The sequence below is a fragment of the Ostrea edulis genome, chromosome 1 (genome assembly GCF_947568905.1).
Source record: "Ostrea edulis chromosome 1, xbOstEdul1.1, whole genome shotgun sequence".
In the NCBI taxonomy this organism is placed as follows: domain Eukaryota; kingdom Metazoa; phylum Mollusca; class Bivalvia; order Ostreida; family Ostreidae; genus Ostrea; species Ostrea edulis.
The window spans coordinates 61,577,097-61,601,210 of NC_079164.1; the positions used below are offsets into that span (position 1 = coordinate 61,577,097).

General features: G+C 36.0%; 1 protein-coding gene across 2 annotated transcripts in view; it reads right to left on the bottom strand.

Moving 5' to 3' along the window:
- LOC125648524 (Fanconi anemia group A protein-like) overlaps positions 1-24,114 on the bottom strand; it is a 166,437-nt gene that overhangs the window by 52,307 nt on the left and 90,016 nt on the right. For both annotated transcript variants that reach the window (XM_056155797.1, XM_056155795.1), the window contains exons 17-25: positions 21,707-21,795; positions 21,545-21,605; positions 16,689-16,738; positions 15,298-15,374; positions 13,820-13,933; positions 9,170-9,297; positions 7,545-7,709; positions 3,105-3,301; positions 2,367-2,457 (exon numbers count right to left, since the gene is read on the bottom strand). In XM_056155797.1, coding sequence (XP_056011772.1) covers positions 2,367-2,457; positions 3,105-3,301; positions 7,545-7,709; positions 9,170-9,297; positions 13,820-13,933; positions 15,298-15,374; positions 16,689-16,738; positions 21,545-21,605; positions 21,707-21,795 — 972 coding nt within the window. The remainder of the gene's footprint in view (positions 1-2,366; positions 2,458-3,104; positions 3,302-7,544; positions 7,710-9,169; positions 9,298-13,819; positions 13,934-15,297; positions 15,375-16,688; positions 16,739-21,544; positions 21,606-21,706; positions 21,796-24,114) is intronic.

Consider the following 24,114-nt stretch of genomic DNA (forward strand, 5'->3'; position numbering starts at 1 on the left):
GATCTAGAGTGAACCACAATGAAGCTACACAACATGATCTAGAGTGAACCACAATGAAGCTACACAACAAGTTTAGCCAAACAGACAGACAAACAAACAGACACTGCCAGGGGTCAACATTAACGTTTGTCCACTTGTCCGGTACCAGTGGAAAAACATTTCGGACAAGTGAATATTGATGGGCACTTGTCCGATTGCACAAGTGCTTTTTTATGTAAAGAAGTCTCCAAACAATTCCGTGAAAAGTTTATCGGTAGTTCAGAGTTGGAAGTAATGCATGAAAAATGAACTGCGATCCCGATATCAATCTCTATGTAAACTAGCTGAGTCACACCCGATCAGGATCGGTGTTCACTTATTGCGTACCACTTTCAATCATCCATGGATCTTACGAAGTCATTGATTCAAATTTTGTTTTATGTGTTTGTTGTTTTTATCTAGAGAATAAGATAAAAAAAACGATCAAGCAGGTATAAAAATGGACTATAAATACAGTTTTCAAGTTGACAATATTAGATCTTTTTTGAAAATTTTTCGGACAAGTGAAGTTGAAGTTCGGACAAGTAAATATCTTTGTCCCTTGTCCGAATGGACAAGTAGGAAAATAGGTTAATAATGAGCCCTGACTGCTGTACCATAATAAGGCCACAGTTTTTTTATTTCTTGGTTTACGGATCTGACAACCCTAATTTCTGGGGAATCGGGAAAAAAATAAAATGCAAATTTCTACTTTTTTTTTTTATTCCGCCGATTCTACCCAACATGTCAAATCGAAAATAAAAATAAAAAGCATTTTCAATTTTACGAATAGAAAATCGTGAAACGCAAATGTATTGATTTGTATTTGGTAATCACTTAAAAACCATGTAAACAGATATGGCCACACGCGATGACAGTAACGATACCTATAACGTTCTTGTCGACGAAACAGATGCCAGATGGCATTTAATCACGAAAAAAAAAGGAATTGATAGAAATAAATATTTTCATACAATTGGCGGTATTCTTGCTGCTAACATAACACAAAATGCAGTGCTATTTGGGTGTATAAAAATGAGTGGAAGGTACACTTGTTAGCAACTTTAAATACTAGATAGGATGTTCTATCGTTAAAGTGATAATGTCCTACGGACCCGGTTTGAGTGTGGTGAGGGCCTGTACTGATACGCAGTTAGATTATTCTAACTAGTGACTTTATACCACAGCAGTACACGTCATAATAAATGTATTTGAATACATGTACGTGCATCTCTGCCGTCAAAAATCCTAACAGGGAATAGTTCTAGGCCTAACAGTGTGAGAAATTGTTAGATGCTTTTGATATTATAATGAACGCCTGTAAAAAAAAATATGACCAGATAAAACTCAGAAAGGTATGCATATTTCTCGTAAATTAGTATACCTTGTGTAGTGGTGCAAAGAATTTAAGTATCAAATAAAAATGAAAAACAAGAAACATTTCTATCAAAAAGATGGTAGATAATTCCATAGGCATATCTATGTGGGGAAAATGGGGTTAAAATTATTTCATGGGGGTATAAATATTCTGAAATTAAAAATGAAATTACTACATACAATTGTAATTTAGTGCTTATGTTAATTTTTTTTCTTTATGTTTACAATTTGTAAATGTAAAATCTTTATTGAGCATAATACAGCAAAATTACTAAACAACATTATATAAATACTGGATACTTTACAACATCAAAGAGATATGACCTTGCACATTCTTGGCTTATGTTCTACCAAAGTGTAACATAGATGCATGTATATAGTTATACACTGAATTTGAAATTGCATTTTTTTTTTTTTAAAATTCATATTAACTGTAAAGAATTTTTTATCTAATATTTTTAAAATACATGTTTTGTTTATTTGTACTCACGAAATAATGTTAATGATTTATTGAAAATGAAACAACGATAGATATTAAAAATGTTTATTTTTTTTATTTCTTTTCTCTCCCGACCGACCCTAAATTTTATATTTAAAATCCGTAAACCAATAAATTAAAAAACTGTGGCCTAAGTCCCATTTAAAGACAGGTATATAAAAATGAAATGTGTCTTTGTGAAACACAAGTCAGCCACATTCAGTTGTGATGCATGTGACACTGACCTAGGATCTCAGTTCAACGAGTATGAAGTTGTTATCTTATATGGTGTTCAAAAGTTATAACCCAGGGTAAAAAGTTGTAGACAAAGAGAAACACAAATCAAAATAAGCTATTTGTTACTGTACATAAAACAATCACTTTTCTATTACATCAGCATTCAGTACATGAATTGATGAGTTTACAATATAAATGTACAATTTAATAATGATAAGACAATACATCAAGACTTTAATCATTAGCTAACAGTTACCTTTGTACAGAACACTTCAGGTAGTACATGTTCGAAATCAACAGTGGTGTTCCTTATCTCAGTCACAGTCTTAACGAATTCTGTCATTAACCTGAAAATAACAAGAGGTACTGTAAGCAATGCTCACTAAGAATACCCTCTGCTTACCACAATCCCCCAAAGGGTGTTTTTAATAGGTATAAATTAGCTCTTTCCTGAGTGTAAAAAAGAAAGGGCATGACAAAACCTTGTGTAGTCTCTTCTCTAGGAGTGTGCTTGACCTTTGACCTCAAATTCGATAGGAAACATCATCCCATGGGCATACATGCCAACTTTTGAAAATCCCCATGGGGGATTTTGCGCGCGACGACCTTTTTTCAACGCTCAAAATTCACGACATTTTACCATGAAAATAAACTTTTTGTCTTTTCAAATAAAATATCAATCTAATCATTGTACATGTATCATACATAAACACAACATCAAGTGTGTTTGATCATTCTGGATAATAGAAAATATTACACCTTTTTCCTTTTTATAGGAATATGATGGAAATACTATGAACAAAAATCTTTAGACATAATTTTAATTAATACATTAATTGTCAGGTTTTCTAGTGTATTCCTCCACCAGTTTCTTCGATGCAAGTCTACATATCAAACTGGACTCCAAGGCCACACATAACTTCTTCAATATTACTAAATCAAGCAAATGTAACCTTCTGATTAGAATTGATCAAAAGTTTGCTTTCTACTTTACCTCAAGGAAAATTTCTGCCAAGCACTTGTATAGACTGGTAGTTCCTGCCAAATCAAGTGTGTAAACTTTCCTCGGATTGGTTGACACATGCTCTGACATGTCCTGATTTCTACTTCAGGTGAATCTAAACGCATGTAATCAGAGTGTGCCAGAAAGAAGCTTAGAGTTCTAATATGATGGCCCTCCAATTCACAGCCCTGCAAGAGAAGATAGGATTTTTACATTTGATTAAACAAAAAAAATAGTGTTAAATGGTAAACAGTACATGTGATAGGTTTGGGATCTTGTGAAATATTAAAACAAAATAAATAGATTTTTAAAAACTTAATTTTAATTTCATGTAAATAATTGGAAAGCTCCATGCATTATTCCTTGACTGCTAAAGATAACATCAAAGCATTTCAATAATATAAATTTTTTGTGACATTTCAGGTACATATCACTAGTATCATATCTTGTATCTACAAACAATAGGCCCAGTGGCTCCAACAGTCACCTGAGTATGCACTTATTTTACCCTTTACAAATCTTGTGTTACTGTATATATATGCTCTTTAAACTTCTCCATTTTTATACTTTGTACTAGATAATAGATATATAGGTATAATTATCATATACAATTGATAATTTAGAATTCTTTTGTAGGTGAAAATGTGATATTTTTTTTTACTTGAGTTCTAAAAGAATTTTTACAGTTTTCAAAGAGGGCTCACTGCTCACAATAGTTAATCATACAAACAGAGGGCTCACTGCTCACAATAGTTAATCATACAAACAGAGGGCTCACTGCTCACAATAGTTAATCATACAAACAGAGGGCTCACTGCTCACAATAGTTAATCATACAAACAGAGGGCTCACTGCTCACAATAGTTAATCATACAGAGGGCTCACTGCTCACAATAGTTAATCATACAAACAGGTGCATGCTTGATGTCCAGCAGTAAAAAATTTCTGAAATATATTGCATTTTCAACAGATAATCAACTAAGCCCCACTCTGAATTTTGAGCCCATAAATTTCACATTGCTCATTATCATCATACTTGATGTCCAGCAGAAAGAAGAAATTGCATTTTCAGTACATAATGTATATGACCATTCAAGCCCCACCTTAGTACCTTTATTCTGGGCCATGAATTTCACAAATTTGGTATTGGTACAAGACTAAAAACCCATTATAATCATTTGGACATTTCGCCTCCTTCATACCCAGATGTAAAGAGAAAGATTTACTAAGATGTATATGACCCATCCTAGGCCCTGAACCCTAAACTCATGGGTAATGAATTTCAGTCTTGGTAATGTTCATTATAATCATGCCCAAATTTGACTGCTTGATGTTCAGAAGTAAAGAAGATTTTCTAAGATATTGTAAGCTACCCAAGGATAGGGGTTTGCTTGTATATTTCTGAATCCTCAGCAGATCCACTCATGTCAGGATAATTCCAAAGATCATTTAACTTCAATAAACAATATCTCGGTCACACTTCTCTTCCATTTTTGGTGAAGAATACTAGAAATTTTTCAGTCTTAATCTGTATTTATTATGATGAATAAACAAAACAAGGCACAAATAAAATCTCTTCATGTGGTGAACTCTGTATACTACGACAGGCTTTATACAAGTGCTGAATTTTCAGAAATACAAGTTTTGGTTGTCCAGTGTGGTAGGAGATTTCTAACTAAGTTTTTACTATGATTATTACATTATGAGTAGTCTCACCTTAATTTTCTTCTAAGAGATTTGAATGTTACCGCCACTCAACTTGTAGAAATCTGCCGTAGTAACGTAGCGAGCTTACTTATATAACCTTCGGTCCTAGACCACATGACTACAGTTAACCAATCAAAATATGCCGTACAGGCCTCTAGCCAATCAGTGACTTGTACGGTGGCATCGGCTCCCACACAATTTCCCACACAGAACTACTTTTTCCGGTACAGGCTACCGTACAAGTGCGAAAGGAATATCAATAAGTACCAATAATTAAAACTGAGTAGCATACATTAAGAAGCTCAATTTGCTAATCTAAACAAGTAAATAAATATCACAATATCTCATGCATGTGGGTTAAACATACTCTGTCTTGTGTGCGCACGAATACAGTTACTATCAACGATACCGTAAACAAATATAGTTCCTTAAGATATGACTGGTTACATGTAGTATGTAATAAATAACAACGAATTCTCAACCTCAAATTGTTAAAGAACATTAATTCATATGTCTAAATGATTCACATAGTAAATACTATCTCACAACCATCGTAAACCGGAAGTGACGAGTGATACTGCACTCGTAAAAAGATGATGGCAGCCAAAAACATAAAATGTAAATATCCATCCGACATTCCCCAATATTATTACTACTACTACCCCTCGTGAAACTAAAACTGGTAATTAGAACAGGAATTATTCAAGGGAATGCACGTAAGTACATGAAATGACTCGAGATTGCTCTAAACTCGTAAATGAATAACTTAACTACCGGAACACGTGTAAAATGAGATATATCAAAATATACGAGACCATTTCTGAAGGAATACATCGTAATGCACAATACAATGTCACTAATTATTATTGATCCAAACATGTTAAAAGTAGAAAATCAAGTAACAGGTTACAATATAATGCATTTCCAATATACAACCCAACTTAACACTCACCCTGGGACATGAACCCTGAACCCAAAGGTAAAGAAAATTCAGTTTTGGTAAAGATTCTTGTTGTGGCAAATAAAAAGGTAATGTCAACTCTGATGTATTGCAGAAGGTTGCATATTCTTACAGAAGGTTGTATATACGAACATTATTATGTTCTTGTAATAAAGAAGGAAAATCTTTGAAAGAGTCAGAGATCGAAGCCGGGAACCTTACTTTACTAGTTTGGCAATCTAGCCATTGAATTAACAAGGCTGATATATTAAGTACAGTAATATTACTACAAAATTTTTGAAAATCATAAAGAATCCTTCATATCAAGAATATGAAAAAATGATTGATTGATTGATGTTTTCCACCACATTCAACAATTTTTCAGTTATATGGTGGCACCCAGATTTTTATTGGTGGAAGAGAGAACCCAGATACAATGTACCTAGGAAGTGACCACCGACTTTCCGCAAGTAAACTGGGAAACTTTCTCACTTACGGGCGTGAGCGGGATTCGAACCCGCGCCGAGCAGAGGTGAGAGACTGTGATTTAGAGCGCGATGCTAGGAGATGAAAAACAAGAGGCCCATGGGCCACATCACTCACCTGAGTCACCTTGGCCCATATCTGAAGACTTTCCATATATATTTGCATGTAAAACCTTAGTCCCTATTATGGCCCCAACCTACCCCTGGAGGCCATGATTTTTGCAAACTTGAATCTACACAATGTCAGAAAGCTTTCATGTAAATGTCAACTTCTTTGGCCCAATGGTTCTTGAGAAGATCTTAAAAGATTTTTCCTATATTTGTATGTAAAACTTTGATCCCCTATTGTGGCCCCATCCTACCCCCGGGGGCCATGATTTGAACAAACATGAACCTACACTATGTCAGAAAGCTTTCATGTAAATATCAGGTTTTCTGGCTCAGTGGTTCTTGAGAAGAAGATTTTTAAAGATTTTTCCTATATATTTGTATGTAAAACTTTGATCCCCCCTTGTGGCCCCATCCTACTCCAGGGGGGTCATGATTTGAACAATTTAGAATCTGCACTACTTATTAAAGCTTATCTATAAATTTCGTCTTTTCTTTTTCAAGATTTCTTAATGACCCTACTCTATTTTTACCTTTTCTTGATTATCTCCCCTTGGAAGGTGGCCTGGCCCTTTATTTTAACAATTTAGAATTCCCTTTACCTAAGGATGATTTGTGCCAACTTTGGTTGAAATTGGCCCAGTGGTTTTTGAGAAGAAGTCAAAAATGTTAAAAGTTTACAGACGGACGGACAGACGGACGCCAGACTATGGGTGGTCAGAAAAGCTCACTTGAGCTAAAAAGTATCCGATGGTATGAACTGCAATGCTTCACACACTGACCCCATGAAGTATGCTGGCTGTACAAGGTGATGTTTTCTCTTTGACATCATAAAAGGGAATATGTTCTGATATCTTAGATAGACATGTCCCCAACCCAGGGGTCATGGACTTCACAGTATTGACAGAGGGCTAAATGTTCATAATAATCATTTGACTCCAGCCTTACACATCTCCAATAACAAATACTGGTGGCTGATATTTATGCATTTCTTATCCCCAATACATTAATTTTGGAGATGTGCCAGTCAAACAAAAATATCAGTCAGACAGGTTTGACAAATGTAGCTGTATGGAGTAAGACAGAGTATGTGAAAGATTTCCTCGATAGCTTCTTACAGCTACTAAGATATCAAACAAGCTTTCATATCAATTTCTGATTCAGATGTAACACATGGAATCAATCAATTACCTGATCTGTCACCAGTTTCCAAATTCTTATACATAGTATGGAGTGTAACTCTTTAATTTCTCCCAACACTGTGAAGAAATCTTGTGGCCATGACACAGTACTACCAGAATGTGTCCCACCTCTCTGACTGGCTACAGACACGAACTCCAGCAGCTGATCCACCACCTAATGAATCAAAAATAAAAAAAAAAGTCTGTGAGTCAGTAAAAGCAGAACTGCTTGGCAGTAAATCTTACTGCAAATGATCAAGGTGACCACCCCTACCTATCCTCCAACTTGGGGTGAGTAATTTTAGAATCAGACATTACATCTCTATTCATGTGGACAACCTTGACATTAAATCGTGCTGTCGGATCGACAACCTTGACATTACATCACCATGTCGGGTTGACAAAATTGACATTACATCACTGTCGGGTTGAGACTGACACAGTCCTGAATTTTTCTGAAGGAGCAAACAAGAAATATCCTGAAAGTTTATCAAAAATATCTTGAAATTAATTATTTGGTGGTCACTTGTCCAATTCCGACATAAAACTTGAACATCACTACACAAGACAAACAACAAAGTCAATCACAAGCAAGAGTCCTCTATTCATCATAGTCACCAGAAGTCTTAAAATATGTAAAGGTCACAGACTGCAACAAGAGTACCGCAAACGGTACATAATACGCCCGTGAAATGCTTACATAGGGTGTTTTTCTTGTGATATAATTTGCATAACTTTGCTTCAGGTAGTATAAGCCATCATGAGGCTGAGACAAACTTTCATATGAACAACGGGTCTTAGCTTAAAAATTGAGATTTCCTCAAAATGGACCAAGTTCAACAACCTGCAATTTTTTTTAAAATGGAAGAAAATCAAAATCCTTTACCAGATGCACATCTTCAGTACCTACACAAACACTCCACAAAATAAGAAGGTCCTCACTTGAAAACTGTGGGAGGAGTTGGGCAGACAAATTATGTACCCTTCATAGAATGTTAATTTCCAAATAGACTAAGTTCAACAACCTGTAATTTTCTCAAAAATTGTAGAAAATCAAAATCCATCCCACATGCACATCTTCAATACCCATACAAACACTCCACAAAATAAGAAGGCTCTCACTTGAAAACTGTGGGAGGAGTAGGGTGGTCAAATTATGTATCCTCCATATAATTATTTCCAAATAAAGGGGCAAAACTCCTGGAAAAAGTCGAAATGGATCAAAATTGCAGTATGATCCAGAGTGACCCACAAAGAAGCTACACAGCAAGTTTCAGCATGATATGTGAAAAGGAAATGAAATTATAAAGAGAAAACCCCAAACAGACGGACGGACAGACAGACGTACAGACATCGCTGTACCATAATACGTCCCGTCTAAAGATGGACGTATAAAAACTGTTTTAAATAGATCAAGATAGCGGTATCCAGAGTTAAGACAAGGAGATATTTTGTGATAGGTTATCTATTGATGCTTATTCTTTCACATGTTACCATAAAAGCTAGCTGTGCATGCTACAAGCATCATAAACTATTAATGATGCATTCTAACAATATCATTGTAGGAACTGTCAGTAACTTGCCTGAACTGAGATACCCACAAATTTCATGATTTGGTTAACAGTGTGTATTTACCTTTAGCGATGGTAGAGATATGTCAGCTGCATCAATGTTGAGCACAAATCTTGTAATACAGTACACATCGTCCACAGTGTGCAGAGCAGCCATTAATTTCTCCCTCACTAATGAACACTGCTCAATCACTACAACAGGCAAATTAAGTGTATCTATATATATTTCATTGGTGTTTTCATTCAACAGGATGTTTTTTTAGACTTTTCTTGCAAAATTTCTGTGTTAAATCACAACAGACAGAGCTGCAATGAGCTACCTTATATAAAAGAATTTGCGATTCATGGAGATACATGTACATTCCTATTTTTATATGATACATTGAGATATGAAAGTCTAGATTATTTTGTTTTATTTGGGAATTTCAGTTAAAAAAAACAACAAGAGGCCCATGGGCCACATCACTCACCTGAGTAAACTTTGCCCATATTCAAGGATTTTCCCTATGTATTCACATGTAAAACTTTGATCCCTATTGTGGCTCCAACCTAACCCTAGGGGTCATGATTTTAACTTGAATCTGCACTATGTCAGAAAGTTTTGGCATTACACAAGTCAACTTAAAAAATCATGCTTTGAAATGTAAGATCTTTTCATAAGTAATCTATATACAACACATAAAATTCCTACCTATCTAAAACAGTTTAGAGGATGGCGCCTAAGTTAACTTTTCTTTAAAGTCAGTCAAAATCCAAGATCAAGGTTAGAATATCAAAATCTTTGGTACCAAACAGAAAGGTCTTGTCATAAGGAATGCATTCATGAAATAAGAAAGATGTATCACTCACTATTCAAAAGTTATGAGGAAGTAAAACTTTTCATTAAAGATTTAAAATTTGGGTCAAACTCAAGGTCAAACATCATGGCATGAAATGAAGTTTCTTGACAAAGGAATCTTTATGCAGAATATGAAAGCCTAACTTAAATGGTTCGGGAGATATTACCTACCTTAGATTTTCTTAGTAGGTCAAACACAAAGGTTAAGGTGGCAAACTTTGGTACCAAAAGAAAGGTCGTCACAAGGAGACACATGGAATATGAGAGCTTTATCACTTACCACTGAAAAGTTACGAGCAAGGTTCAAGTTTCAGACAGGCACTGTTTTAGACTTAAGGGGAGGGGGTTATTGTTTATGTCCTGCCTGTCTGAAACTTGAACCTTGCTCGTATGGGCGTATTATGTACCGTTTGCGGTACTCTTGTTGTAGCTATAATGGGGACCATTTATTTTTGTATGTTGCATTTTGGTTTTGAAATGTATCTGAAATACCATTTGAGAGTTAGCAGTGAAACTTCACAAGAAGAGTCATGTGACTAGAGCATGGTCCTTATTATCCCTTCAAAATTCATTGGGAGAGGGGATATAATAATGGGCCCATCCATGTGTCTGTGAGTATGTGTGTTAGTGTGTGTGTAACACAGAGCTTGTAAACACTATACCTGCCACATTTTTAGCTCACTGGAATGACTGTCAAGAGAGCTATTGTTATGACCCCGGTGTCTGCCTCACTCTAAGGGAAAAAATTAACCCAAGCTATATCTTTTGAACCTATGGGGATAGGGTTTTAATATATCAGTATAGATGCCTCATGAAGAGACAAATTATGTAACCTCCATAGAATATTAATTTCCAAATAGACTAAGTTCAACAACCTGTAATTTTCTCCAAAATTGTAGAAAATCAAAATCCATCTCACATGCACATCTTCAATACCCATACAAACACTCCACAAAATAAGAAGGCTCTCACTTGAAAACTGTGGGAGGAGTAGGGCGGACAAATTATGTACCCTCCATATAATAATTATTTCCAAATAAAGGGGCAAAACTCCTGGAAAAAAGGTCGAAATGGATCAAAATTGCAGCACGATCTAGAGTGACCAACAAAGAAGCTACACAGCAAGTTTCAGCATGATATGTGAAAGGGAATTGAAATTATAAAGAGAAAACCCCGACAGACCATAATACGTCCCGTCTAAAGACAGGCGTATAAAAATGTATCGATCCTTAAGACTAGTTCTTCGTTCTGGTATTGCATCATAGCCCTTTGAAATAGGGTGAAATCAATATGGAATCTCTATCGATAATAGCTCTGGTACGAGTTAATAAGTCGTACCTCTGTTGTGGGGATTCTGTAGTATGAGTTAATATGTCGTAGCTCTGTAGTGGGGATTCTGTATTATGAGTTAATATGTTGTACCTCTGTTGTGGGGATTCTGTAGTATGAGTTAATATTAGTTACACAGTTAGTTAGTGACCTGATACGGAAAAATACATAGTGTGAAAAGAAAACCCGTATCGGGCGAGGCGAAGCCGAGTCTGATACGGGTTTTCTTTTCACACCATGTATTTTTCCGTATCAGGTCACTAACTGACTGTGTAACGAATTTATCACGTCGAAGACCTCTAACTGTATATGTGGGGGTCTATATCATACAACTTAGTCAAATGTCTTTCCTTTTGAAACGGCTGCAAGTCGAACCCGACGATAAATAAAATTACTCGCCCAATACGGATTTTACTCGCATGATACGGTTTTTTTCACGGCGTCATGTGACCAAGATCTGACCAATCAGATTTCAACAATTTTGTCTGAGGCGTGATAATATGTCGTACCTCTGTTGTGGGGATTCTGTAGTACGAGTTAATATGTTGTACCTCTGTTGTGGGGATTCTGTAGTATGAGTTAATATGTTGTACCTCTGTTGTGGGGATGTCGTAACTCTGTTGTGGGGATTCTGTAGTACGAGTTAATATGTCGTACCTCTGTTGTGGGGATTCTGTAGTATGATATATATGTCGTACTTCTGTTGTGGGGATTCTATAGTATGAGTTAATATGCAGTAACTTGTTGTGAGGATTCTGTAGTACGAGTTAATATGTCGTACCTCTGTTGTGGGGATTCTGTAGTATGAGTTAATATGTTGTAACTTGTTGTGAGGATTCTGTAGTATGAGTTAATATGTCGTAACTTGTGGGGATTCTGTAGTATGAGTTAATATGTCGTAACTCTGTTGTGGGGATTCTGTAGTATGAGTTAATATGCAGTAACTTGTTGTGAGGATTCTGTAGTACGAGTTAATATGTCGTACCTCTGTTGTGGGGATTCTGTAGTATGAGTTAATATGTTGTAACTTGTTGTGAGGATTCTGTAGTATGAGTTAATATGTCGTAACTTGTGGGGATTCTGTAGTACGAGTTGATATGTCGTACCTCTGTTGTGGGGATTCTGTAGTATGAGTTAATATGCAGTAACTTGTTGTGAGGATTCTGTAGTACGAGTTAATATGTCGTACCTCTGTTGTGAGGATTCTGTAGTATGAGTTAACATGTCGTAACTCTGTAGTGAGGATTCTGTAGAATGAGTTAATATGTCGTACCTCTGTTGTGGAGATTCTGTAGAATGAGTTAATATGTCGTAACTCTGTAGTGGGGATTCTGTAGAATGAGTTAATATGTCGTAACTCTGTAGTGAGGATTCTGTAGAATGAGTTAATATGTCGTACCTCTGTTGTGGGGATTCTGTAGAATGAGTTAATATGTCGTACCTCTGTTGTGGGGATTCTGTAGTATGAGTTAATATGTCGTAACTCTGTAGTGAGGATTCTGTAGAATGAGTTAATATGTCGTACCTCTGTTGTGGAGATTCTGTAGAATGAGTTAATATGTCGTACCTCTGTTGTGGGGATTCTGTAGTATGAGTTAACATGTCGTAACTCTGTAGTGAGGATTCTGTAGAATGAGTTAATATGTCGTACTTCTGTTGTGGAGATTCTGTAGAATGAGTTAATATGTCGTAACTCTGTAGTGGGGATTCTGTAGAATGAGTTAATATGTCGTAGCTCTGTAGTGGGGATTCTGTAGAATGAGTTAATATGTCGTACCTCTGTTGTGGGGATTCTGTAGAATGAGTTAATATGTCGTACCTCTGTAGTGGGGATTCTGTAGTATGATATATATGTTGTACCTCTGTAGTGGGGATTCTGTAGTATGATATATATGTCGTACTTCTGTTGTGGGGATTCTGTAGTACAAGTTAATATGTCGTACTTTTGTTGTGGGGATTCTGTAGTAAGAGTTAATATGTTGTAACTTGTTGTGGGGATTCTGTAGTATGAGTTAATATGTCGTACTTCTGTTGTGAGGATTCTGTAGTATGAGTTAATATCTCGTAACTTGTGGGGATTCTGTAGTATGATATATATGTCGTACTTCTGTTGTGGGGATTCTGTAGTATGAGTTAATATGTCGTAACTCTGTTGTGAGGATTCTGTAGTACGAGTTAATATGTCGTACCTCTGTTGTGGGGATTCTGTAGTACGAGTTAATATGTCGTAACTCTGTTGTGGGGATTCTGTAGTAGTAGTTAATATGTCGTAACTCTGTAGTGGGGATTCTGTAGTACGAGTTAATATGTCGTACCTCTGTTGTGGGGATTCTGTAGTACGAGTTAATATGTCGTAACTCTGTTGTGGGGATTCTGTAGTAGGAGTTAATATGTCGTAACTCTGTAGTGGGGATTCTGTAGTAGGAGTTAATATGTTGTACCTCTGTTGTGGGGATTCTGTAGTATGAGTTAATATGTTGTACCTCTGTTGTGGGGATGTCGTAACTCTGTTGTGGGGATTCTGTAGTGCGAGTTAATATGTCGTACCTCTGTTGTGAGGATTCTGCTGTAGGGCTGTAATAATCTGGTCTAACTTCCGCTGTAGCTGATCGATTTCACTCAATTCTATGTCCATATCTTCCTCCTCATCCAGAAACACACCTAGCAAAGAATACTATCCTGGTCAGTTTCTGAAGCAAGTTGTTGAACACAAAGTATGAAGTTTTGGCACAAACAGTACCGGAATGCTCATCTGTTCATAAAACATTTATTTTGTACATTGCACTATTCCAATAACTCCATTTCATGGGTGATATTTTGAATATTCTATTATTGTCAAAAATAGGGCGCCACTAAACCGGTACATGATACGCCCACATACATTACTGACCCAGGAATTGGAACAAGTAAATCCAGGGATAATAATTTGGATCATTATAAAATGTTCTACGAGTTGCAAAATCAAGGTATTTGCAAAGAAAAATCTGAGCTCATGAGCTATAACTTCTTCAAACACATGGCTAAGGTTTAATTTTTCTCCACAGATAAACAGAGAGATCAACAAGAGGCCCATGGGCCACATCGTTCACCTGAGTCACCTTGGCTCATATTTAAAGATTTTTCCTATATATTCACATGTAAATCTTTGATCCCTATTGTGGCCCCAACCTACTCCCGGGGGCCATGATTTTTTCAAAATTGGAATGTGGACTATGTCAGGAAGCTTTCGTGTAAATTTCAGCTTTTTTGGCCTGGTGGTTCTTGAGAAGAAGATTTTTAATGATTTTCCCTATATATTTGTATGTAAAACTTTGATCCCCCCTTGTGGCCCCATCCTACCCCTGGGGGCAATGATTTGAACAAACTTGAATCTACACTATGTCAGAAAGCTTTCATGTAAATATCAGCTTTTCTGGCTCTGTGGTTCTTGAGAAGAAGATTTTTTTAAAGATTTTTCCTATATATTTGTATGTAAAACTTTGATCCCCTATTGTGGCCCCATCCAACCCCCCGGGGGCCATGCTTTTTAAAATTTAGAATCTGCACTACCTAATAAAGCTTATCTATAAATTTCATCTTTTCTGGCTCAGTGGTTCTTGAGAAGATTTTTTAATGACCCTACCCTATTTTTACCTTTTCTTGATTATCTCCCCTTGGAAGGTGGCCTGACCCTTTATTTTAACAATTTAGAATTCCCTTTACCTAAGGAAGCTTTGTGCCAACTTTGGTTGAAATTGACCCAATGGTTTTTGAGAAAAAGTAAAAAATGTTAAAAGTTTACAGACGGACGGACGGACGGACCCCAAAGGGTTTAGAAGGAGCTGCGAAGACAAAGTTAAAGGGATAGATGGACAAACAGACGGACGACAGCGATATAGTATAATACGCCCGCATTTTTATGCGGTGAATAAAATATCATGTTAAAAAATATTTTCAACTATCACAATTAAAGTGTTCCAGGAACATAAGTATACAATTAAGGAAATAATAACTGAAGCTGTTGTCAGTATCTGATTGACAAGTACCTTCTAAGAGCCTGGAGGATTCTGCCTTACATGCTGTGATGTAATTATTATACAGTGTAGAGGGGATCTTCTCAGCTCTGCACACCCAAAAAAAATATCAAGATGCAATTTAATATACATGAAGAACAGTGGAGTCTCTAAGTTTGGATACTTTAGTTCCCAGCAAAATCGTCCAGATTAACAAAGTGTCCAGACCTGCTAGAGACACAAAATGTATGAAATTTAACTTGTCATCAAAATGTAGACTTCAGACTTCCAAAGAAGTAGGTACAGTTTCTAAAGTCATTTGGCCCAAAATATCGATGATTTCACTTGGAGCTCAAACCCTGGCATTCAAATAAGGAATAGATTAGCAAACCCAAAATCTGCTCAGTTTGATCAGCAAAATGATTTGTGTCATTTGACGAGAGCTAGGAGTTTGCATAAAATTGCAAAAATGCCATTTTCAATGAAAATATCCACAAATTCAGATGGTTTTCCTTTTAGAAAACATACAGCGCATGCGTCGAGCAAATTCATATTCAAGCATGTTTTTCATCTTAAAATAATACACAATATATATCATTTTCATTTTGATCGACAAATGCGCACATCTTTTCCTGAGCAATAATCTGTATGACATTTGACAGTTTTCAGGCTTATTTTGAAAAAAAAGTGGGAAATGTCTTATTCATGATGTCATAATGCTATCCAATTAGGAATATCATTCTGATTTTTTTGACATAGTATACCTGGCATATATTTTACTTTATTAAAACGCTGATTAAGGTTAATTCCAGACACATTTTATAGAGAGAAAAAATGTTGGGCCTTTTATGTATACAATCGTACCTTGTTTTTATGTATACAATTGTACCTTGTTCTTTCAGCAGATTGACAAATAAGCCTCACAGTTTAACTGCCCCATTCACTAAATCCCTCAAGAGCTGCATATGATAATGACCTAATATTGCTCCTTAAAATTATGAAAATTTGTGTGCAATCTTCAAGATTTAAATTTCATTCCTTGTGTGATCAAACCATGATAATATCTACAATGAGTTTCATGCTATATCTTGCAATTTGACATAAATATTAAATGAAGTCATTTATCATCTAGTCATTTCCCCCAATAAAAATGTCACATTAAGCATTTGTTTTTCATTTCAATACCATCAAGTGATTTTGGAGAACATGATTCTACAATTCATCTGTCTGAGGGATATGTATGTAGTAACAATATAAATCATGTTCTCCAATGTGCTCTTATGTTTGTGAAAAAGAAAATTCATACAATATGTACACCTTTTCATCAAAAGTTATGGAAGTCAAATGAGGTACATATCACACATAACCCTTTATCTGGACCCACAAACCCCTAACCCTCTCATCTCAGGATTACTGATACTTACAGTTTCAAGGCATCAATGAACTTCATCCTCACATCAGGGATATCTGGGAGCTAAAGAGAGCAGAACTTTCACAATTTGTTATCATGAATCTTTTTCATTCAAGTTTAAACAGCATTCTGAGAGTATTGCATGGCAATACATAGTCCCCTACCGGTTGCAAAAATCACTGTACCACAACAATATTCAAAGTTCATTATGCAGGTTATGGTAAAAGGGAAAATTGGGGAACCAGGATAGGAATGGTTGGAAATCAACTACTATTCGAGTAGAGACTAGACCAAGAAAAAAGACAAATTTATAATTAGATTTAGGTCTTTAACCAAGTCAATAAACTGTGACATGTAGATGATCATGAATAATTTAGCTATATTGTAGTATTAATGAGTGTAGTATTCTTAATTCTTATCTACAGAGATAAGAAACTTGGATGTAAACTAACAATTCATGCTATTTTTCCACGTCCAAGGGCCATAACTTAATGGAAAATCAACGAACTTGATCTGTAACTTGTTATGCTGCAAAGAGTCCGGAAAACAGATAATTCATGCTATTTTTCTAAGTCCAAGGGCCATAACTAAGTGAAAAATCAACGGACCGAGACAAAATTCAAACTTGATCTGTAACTTGTTATGACAAAGCAATGTACCAAATATCAAATGAATATCTGCAAGCACAACCAAAACAAGAGGCCCATGGGCCACATCGCTCACCTGAGTCACCTTGGTCCATATCAGAAGATTTTCCATATCTATTTGCATGTAAAACCGTAGTCCCTATTATGGCCCCAAACCTACCCCTGGAGGCCATGGTTTTTGCAAACTTGAATCTACACTATGTCAGAAAGCTTTCATGTAAATATGAACTTCTTTGGCCCAATGGTTCTTGAGAAGAAGATTTTTAAAGATTTTCCCTATATATTTGTATGTAAAACTTTGATCCCCTATTGTGGCCCCATCCTACTCCAGGGGGGCATGATTTCAACAAACCTGAATCTGCACTATATCAGAAAGCTTTCATATAAATCTCAGCTTTTCTGGCTTAGTGGTTCTGGGAAGAAGATTTTTAAAGATTTTTCCTATATATTTGTATGTAAAACTTTGACCCCCTATTGTGACCCCATCCGACCCCCGGGGGGCCATGAGCTTAGCAATTTATAATCTGCACTATATAAGGAAGCTTTCATATAAATCTCAGCTTTTCTGGCTCAGTGGTTCTTCAGAAGTTGATTTTAAAAGATTTTTCCTATAAATTTTTATGTAAAACTTTTATGCCCCCCTTGAGGCCCCATTCAATCTCCGGGGTCCATGATTTTAACGAACTTGAATCTGCACTATATATAAAAAAAAAAAAAAAAAAAAAAAAAAAAAAAAAAAAACTTTGACCCCCTATTGTGGCCCCATCCGACCCCCGGGGGCCAAGATTTTAATAATTTAGAATCTGCATTATATAAGGAAGCTTTCATATAAATCTCAGTTATTCTGGCTCAGTGGTTCTTGAGAAGAAGATTTTTAAAGATTTTCCCTATATATTTGTATGTAAAACTTTGACCCCCTATTGTGGCCCCATCCGACCCCCGGGGGCCATGATTTTAACAATTTAGAATCTGCATTATATCAGGAAGCTTTCATATAAATCTCAGCTTTTCTGGCTCAGTGGTTCTTGAGAAGAAGATTTTTAAAGATTTTCCCTATATATTTGTATGTAAAATTTTGATCCCCTATTGTGGCCCCATCCGACCCCCGGGGGCCATGATTTTAACAATTTAGAATCTGCATTATATCAGGAAGCTTTCATATAAATCTCAGCTTTTCTGGCTCAGTGGTTCTTGAGAAGATTTTTAAAGATTTTCCCTATATATTTGTATGTAAAATTTTGATCCCCTATTGTGGCCCCATCCGACCCCCGGGGGCCATGATTTTAACAATTTAGAATTTGCATTATATAAGGAAGCTTTCATATAAATCTCAGCTTTTCTGGCTCAGTGGTTCTTCAGAAGAAGATTTTTAAAGATTTTCCCTATATATTTGTATGTAAAACTTTGACCCCCTATTGTGGCCCCATCCGACCCCCGGGGGCCGTGATTTTAACAATTTAGAATCTGCATTATATCAGGAAGCTTTCATATAAATCTCAGCTTTTCTGGCTCAGTGGTTCTTCAGAAGTTGATTTTAAAAGATTTTTCCTATAAATTTGTATGTAAAACTTTTATGCCCCCCTTGAGGCCCCATTCAATCTCCGGGGTCCATGATTTTAACGAACTTGAATCTGCACTATATAAAAAAACACAACAACAACAACAACAACAAAAAAAACAAAAAAAACTTTGACCCCCTATTGTGGCCCCATCCGACCCCTGGGGGCCATGATTTTAATAATTTAGAATCTGCATTATATAAGGAAGCTTTCATATAAATCTCAGTTATTCTGGCTCAGTGGTTCTTGAGAAGAAGATTTTTAAAGATTTTCCCTATATATTTGTATGTAAAACTTTGACCCCCTATTGTGGCCCCATCCGACCCCCGGGGGCCATGATTTTAACAATTTAGAATTTGTATTATATAAGGAAGCTTTCATATAAATCTCAGCTTTTCTGGCTCAGTGGTTCTTGAGAAGATTTTTAAAGATTTTCCCTATATATTTGTATGTAAAACTTTGATCCCCTATTGTGGCCCCATCCAACCCCCGGGGGCCGTGATTTTAACAATTTAGAATCTGCATTATATAAGGAAGTTTCATATAAATCTCAGCTTTTCTGGCTCAGTGGTTCTTGAGAAGAAGATTTTTAAAGATTTTCCCTATATATTTGTATGTAAAACTTTGACCCCCTATTGTGGCCCCATCCGACCCCCGGGGGCCGTGATTTTAACAATTTAGAATCTGCATTATATAAGGAAGCTTTCATATAAATCTCAGCTTTTCTGGCTCAGTGGTTCTTCAGAAGAAGATTTTTAAAGATTTTCCCTATATATTTGTATGTAAAACTTTGACCCCCTATTGTGGCCCCATCCAACCCCCGGGGGCCATGATTTTAACAATTTAGAATTTGTATTATATAAGGAAGCTTTCATATAAATCTCAGCTTTTCTGGCTCAGTGGTTCTTGAGAAGAAGATTTTTAAAGATTTTCCCTATATATTTGTATGTAAAACTTTGACCCCCTATTGTGGCCCCATCCGACCCCCGGGGGCCATGATTTTAACAATTTAGAATCTGCATTATATAAGGAAGCTTTCATATAAATCTCAGCTTTTCTGGCTCAGTGGTTCTTGAGAAGAAGATTTTTAAAGATTTCCCCTATATATTTGTATGTAAAACTTTGACCCCCTATTGTGGCCCCATCCGACCCCCGGGGGCCATGATTTTAACAATTTAGAATCTACACTACCTAATAAAGCTTATCTATAAATTTCATCTTTTCTGGCTCAGTGGTTCTTGAGAAGAAGATTTTTTAATGACCCTACCCTATTTTTACCTTTTCTTGATTATCTCCCCTTGGAAGGTGGCCTGGCCCTTTATTTTAACAATTTAGAATTCCCTTTACCTAAGGATGTTTTGTGCCAACTTTGGTTGAAATTGGCCCAGTGGTTGTTGAGAAGACGTTGAAAATGTGAAAAGTTTACAGACGGACAGACGGACGGACGGACGCCGGAATACGGGTGATCAGAAAAGCTCACTTGAGCTTTCAGCTCAGGTGAGCTAAAAAGTCTGGAAAACTGATTATTCATGCTATTTTTCTAAGTCCAAGGGCCATAACTAAGTGAAAATTCAACGGACCGAGACGAAATTCAATCTTGATCTGTAACTTGTTATGGCAAAGCCACATACCAAATATCAAATGAATATCTGCAAGCACAACCAAAAAAAGTCTGGAAAACTGATTATTCATGCTATTTTTTTAAGTCCAAGGGCTATAACTAAGTGAAAAATCAACGGACCGAGACGAAATTCAAACTTGATCTGTAACCTGTTATGGCAAAGCAATGTACCAAATATCAAATGAATATCTGCAAGCATAACCAAAAAAAGTCTGGAAACTGATCATTCATGCTATTTTTCAAAGTCCAAGGGCCATTACTAAGTGAAAAATCATCGGACCGAGACGAAATTCAAACTTGATCTGTAACTTGTTATGGCAAAGCAATGTACCAAATATAAAACAAGAGGTACTGTGAGCAATGCTCACTAAGAATACCCCCCGCTTACCCCAATCTCCCAAAGGGTGTTGGTAATAGGTAAATCTTCAGTATTATGATCCAAAAGGTATCTAGGAACACAGCATCTCCATTCGATGAAAAAAGCCATTAAAGCATTTAAATGGAAACCATATTGCTACTTCGATGTCCAGTGCGCGTGACCTTTGGACCCCAAAATCGATAGGGAATATCTTCATCCCATGGGTAGTCCATATGTACGATATGGTGACTGTAGGTGGAAAGGATAACGCTTTAGAGCCCGGAAACCATATTGCTACTTTAATGTCCAGTGTGATTGACCTTTGAACCCCAAAATCGATAGGGAACATCTTCATCCCATGGGTAGTCCATATATATGATATGGTGACGGTAGGTGGAAAGGATAATGCTTTAGAGCCTGGAAACCATTGCGTCTACAGACGGACGGACAGACAGACGGACAACCCGATTCCAGTATACCCCCCCCACAACTTGTTGCGGGGGTATAATAAATATCTGCAACAACAGAGAAAATAGTGCGGAAAACTGGACTGACGGACAGACAGACGGAACACAAACTTAAAAGTTCCCTCGACCTCATCAGTAGGGGACTAATATCATGTAAAGGTTTTAAAATTTACATTCATTTTTTAAACATGCATTTGCAGTAAAAAAAAAAACTTACTGCTCTAGGTTTCAGCAAGATTGGTAAAAATTTGCCAACATAGTAAAGCTTCCTGAATATGCTGCAAAAAAGAGCATTAACAAGTCCATGATAGAAATGATGGCATCAGAAAGGCAGTCACATTTTCTCCTGTTTTAACCTATGCCTAAGTGATTATCTTACCTTGCTTCCATTATAGAGGTAGGAATCTTTTTATTTGAATCAAACACAACAAGCATCTTCTGTATATCAGTTTCTATCTGTTCATTTACCTGCAAATGACCCATTCAATACATCACTTTCTAGTCTGTGTCTAGTTATGGTATGGACACAAGAATACTGTATTTGGATATGATCTAGGACTTTTCAGGTCATTGACAAAATAAAACACACTACAGGCAAATTCATGACACTGCCTCATTTCATAAAGCTACACTTGTTTTAAACATGACCCAATACTTCCCTGTTGCATATCTTAACCTCGATATAATGTATACAGACAAATGGATAAACAGGATGAAAGAGAGGGAGAATTCCTACTGCAATATTACTTCCTTCAGAATAAAGTCTTTTGGAATATACTGTAAAGTACTTCTCAGGACCCAAAAAGTAACACCAAATGTCGCCATCGCTGCGGTATACTTCATTGACAACCCCGTAGATAAAACAAATAGTTTGGAAAGTACCATACATGATTTTAAATTCCAGATAAGCTTTCTCATACCTTCGTACGTTTTGTTGTGAATAATTTCTTGGTTTAAAAGAGAGAAAAAAAATGCAGCTAATGATGACGTCACAATGCACTGTTTGCATCAACCGTGTTATATTTCCCTCATTTCCTGAAGTCATGTTGCAAGATGATTTTAAAGGGTCTTCGCTCGTCTCAACGGTCACACCATAAAACATAATTATTAGTTATATTGCTTGTCATGATATCATTCAAAAATCAATATATGCACCCAGGGGTGCATGAGCCGAGTTGCATGGGATACATTGTCAGGAATGATATGGCATATTTATAATTGTGAAGAACTAATTTCAGTTTTAAACTTTTCGAGTTACTGTCCAGAAACCATATTTGTCTGAAATTTTCAATCTATTTTCGGTCACTGTGACCTTGACCTTTGACCTTTTTTCTCCAAAATCAATAGGGGCCTTGCTTTGCTGGTATCCAACAATATATCCAAGTTTCATTTGATTCAAGTTAAAATATTTTGAATTATCCTCCGGAAACCAAATTTTTTTTGGAATTTTAAATCTATTTTTGGTCACTGTGACCTTGACCTTTGACCTATTTTCTCCAAAATCAATAGGGGTCTTCCTTACCTGGTACATAACAATATCTTTAAGTATCATTTGATTCGGATTTAAACTTTCTGAGTTATCATCCCGAAACCAAATATTTCTGAAATTTTCATTCTATATTCGGTCACTGTGACCTTTACCTTTGTTCCCCAAAATAAATAGCGGTCTTCCTTACCTGGTACCCATTAACATATCAAAGTTTCATTTGATTCGGATTTAAACTTTCTGAAGAATCATCCGGAAACCAAATTTTTCTGAAATTTTCATTCTATTTTCGGTCACTGTGACCTTGACCTTAAACCATTTTCCTCGAAAATCAATAGGGGTCTTCCTTACCTGGTACCCAACAATATATCAAAGTTGCATTTGATAAGATTGTAAACTTTTCGAGTTATCATCCGGAAACCAATTGTTGACGCCCAACCGCCCGCATCACCTAACCAATAGCCGAGTTCAACTTCGTTGCAACTCGGCTAAAAATCTTTTACTCATGAACATTTACTTTCGTAGTAATTACAGTAAAACTCGAACATAGCGAACACGCATAGAGCGAAATTACAGCTATAGCAAAGTGAAATAGATTTCCCTGTCAAATTCTTTATATATTCTATATAAAAATCTGCCTCTATAACAAACACGGATATAGCGAATTTACGGATATAACAAAGTAAATTCCCATTCCCCTTGAATTAAAAATGAACGTAAAAATCTCCTTTCATAAAGATTATTTTGCCAATTTAAACTCATAGTGATTTTGAACAATCGATTTCCATTGCCATAAAGGATCCACACTTATTGCGAAATTTATGTTTGTATTTTTTCAAAAAAAGTTGTTAACGAAAAACAATACTTACACTATTTTCATTAATTAAATTTAAAGTTTGATTGCATTTACTTTATCGTACACTCCTTTATTTGCGTAAAGACACAATTAAGTAAATGACAACTGCATAGACTGTATGTATTGTACATAATTTTGTGGACATTTTTCTTTCGAAATGTTCTTGCGTGACTTAATAATCCATCAAGATAAATTATCATATATAAATCAGTGTGCATATTTCTTGTATAAAACTATTTCTTCTCAAAAAAATATTGGCTTAATTCTCCTTAAAGACAATACAAACACAAGTATATCGATTGCTGCTTTCTTATAGAACTGATATACATGTAGAATAAATCAGTTTTATAGTGAATTTGTTATATTTGAATTATGAATTCGCTATAAACATATAGCGAATTACACGTATACCGAATTTTATAGTGTCCACAGAAATTCGCTATAT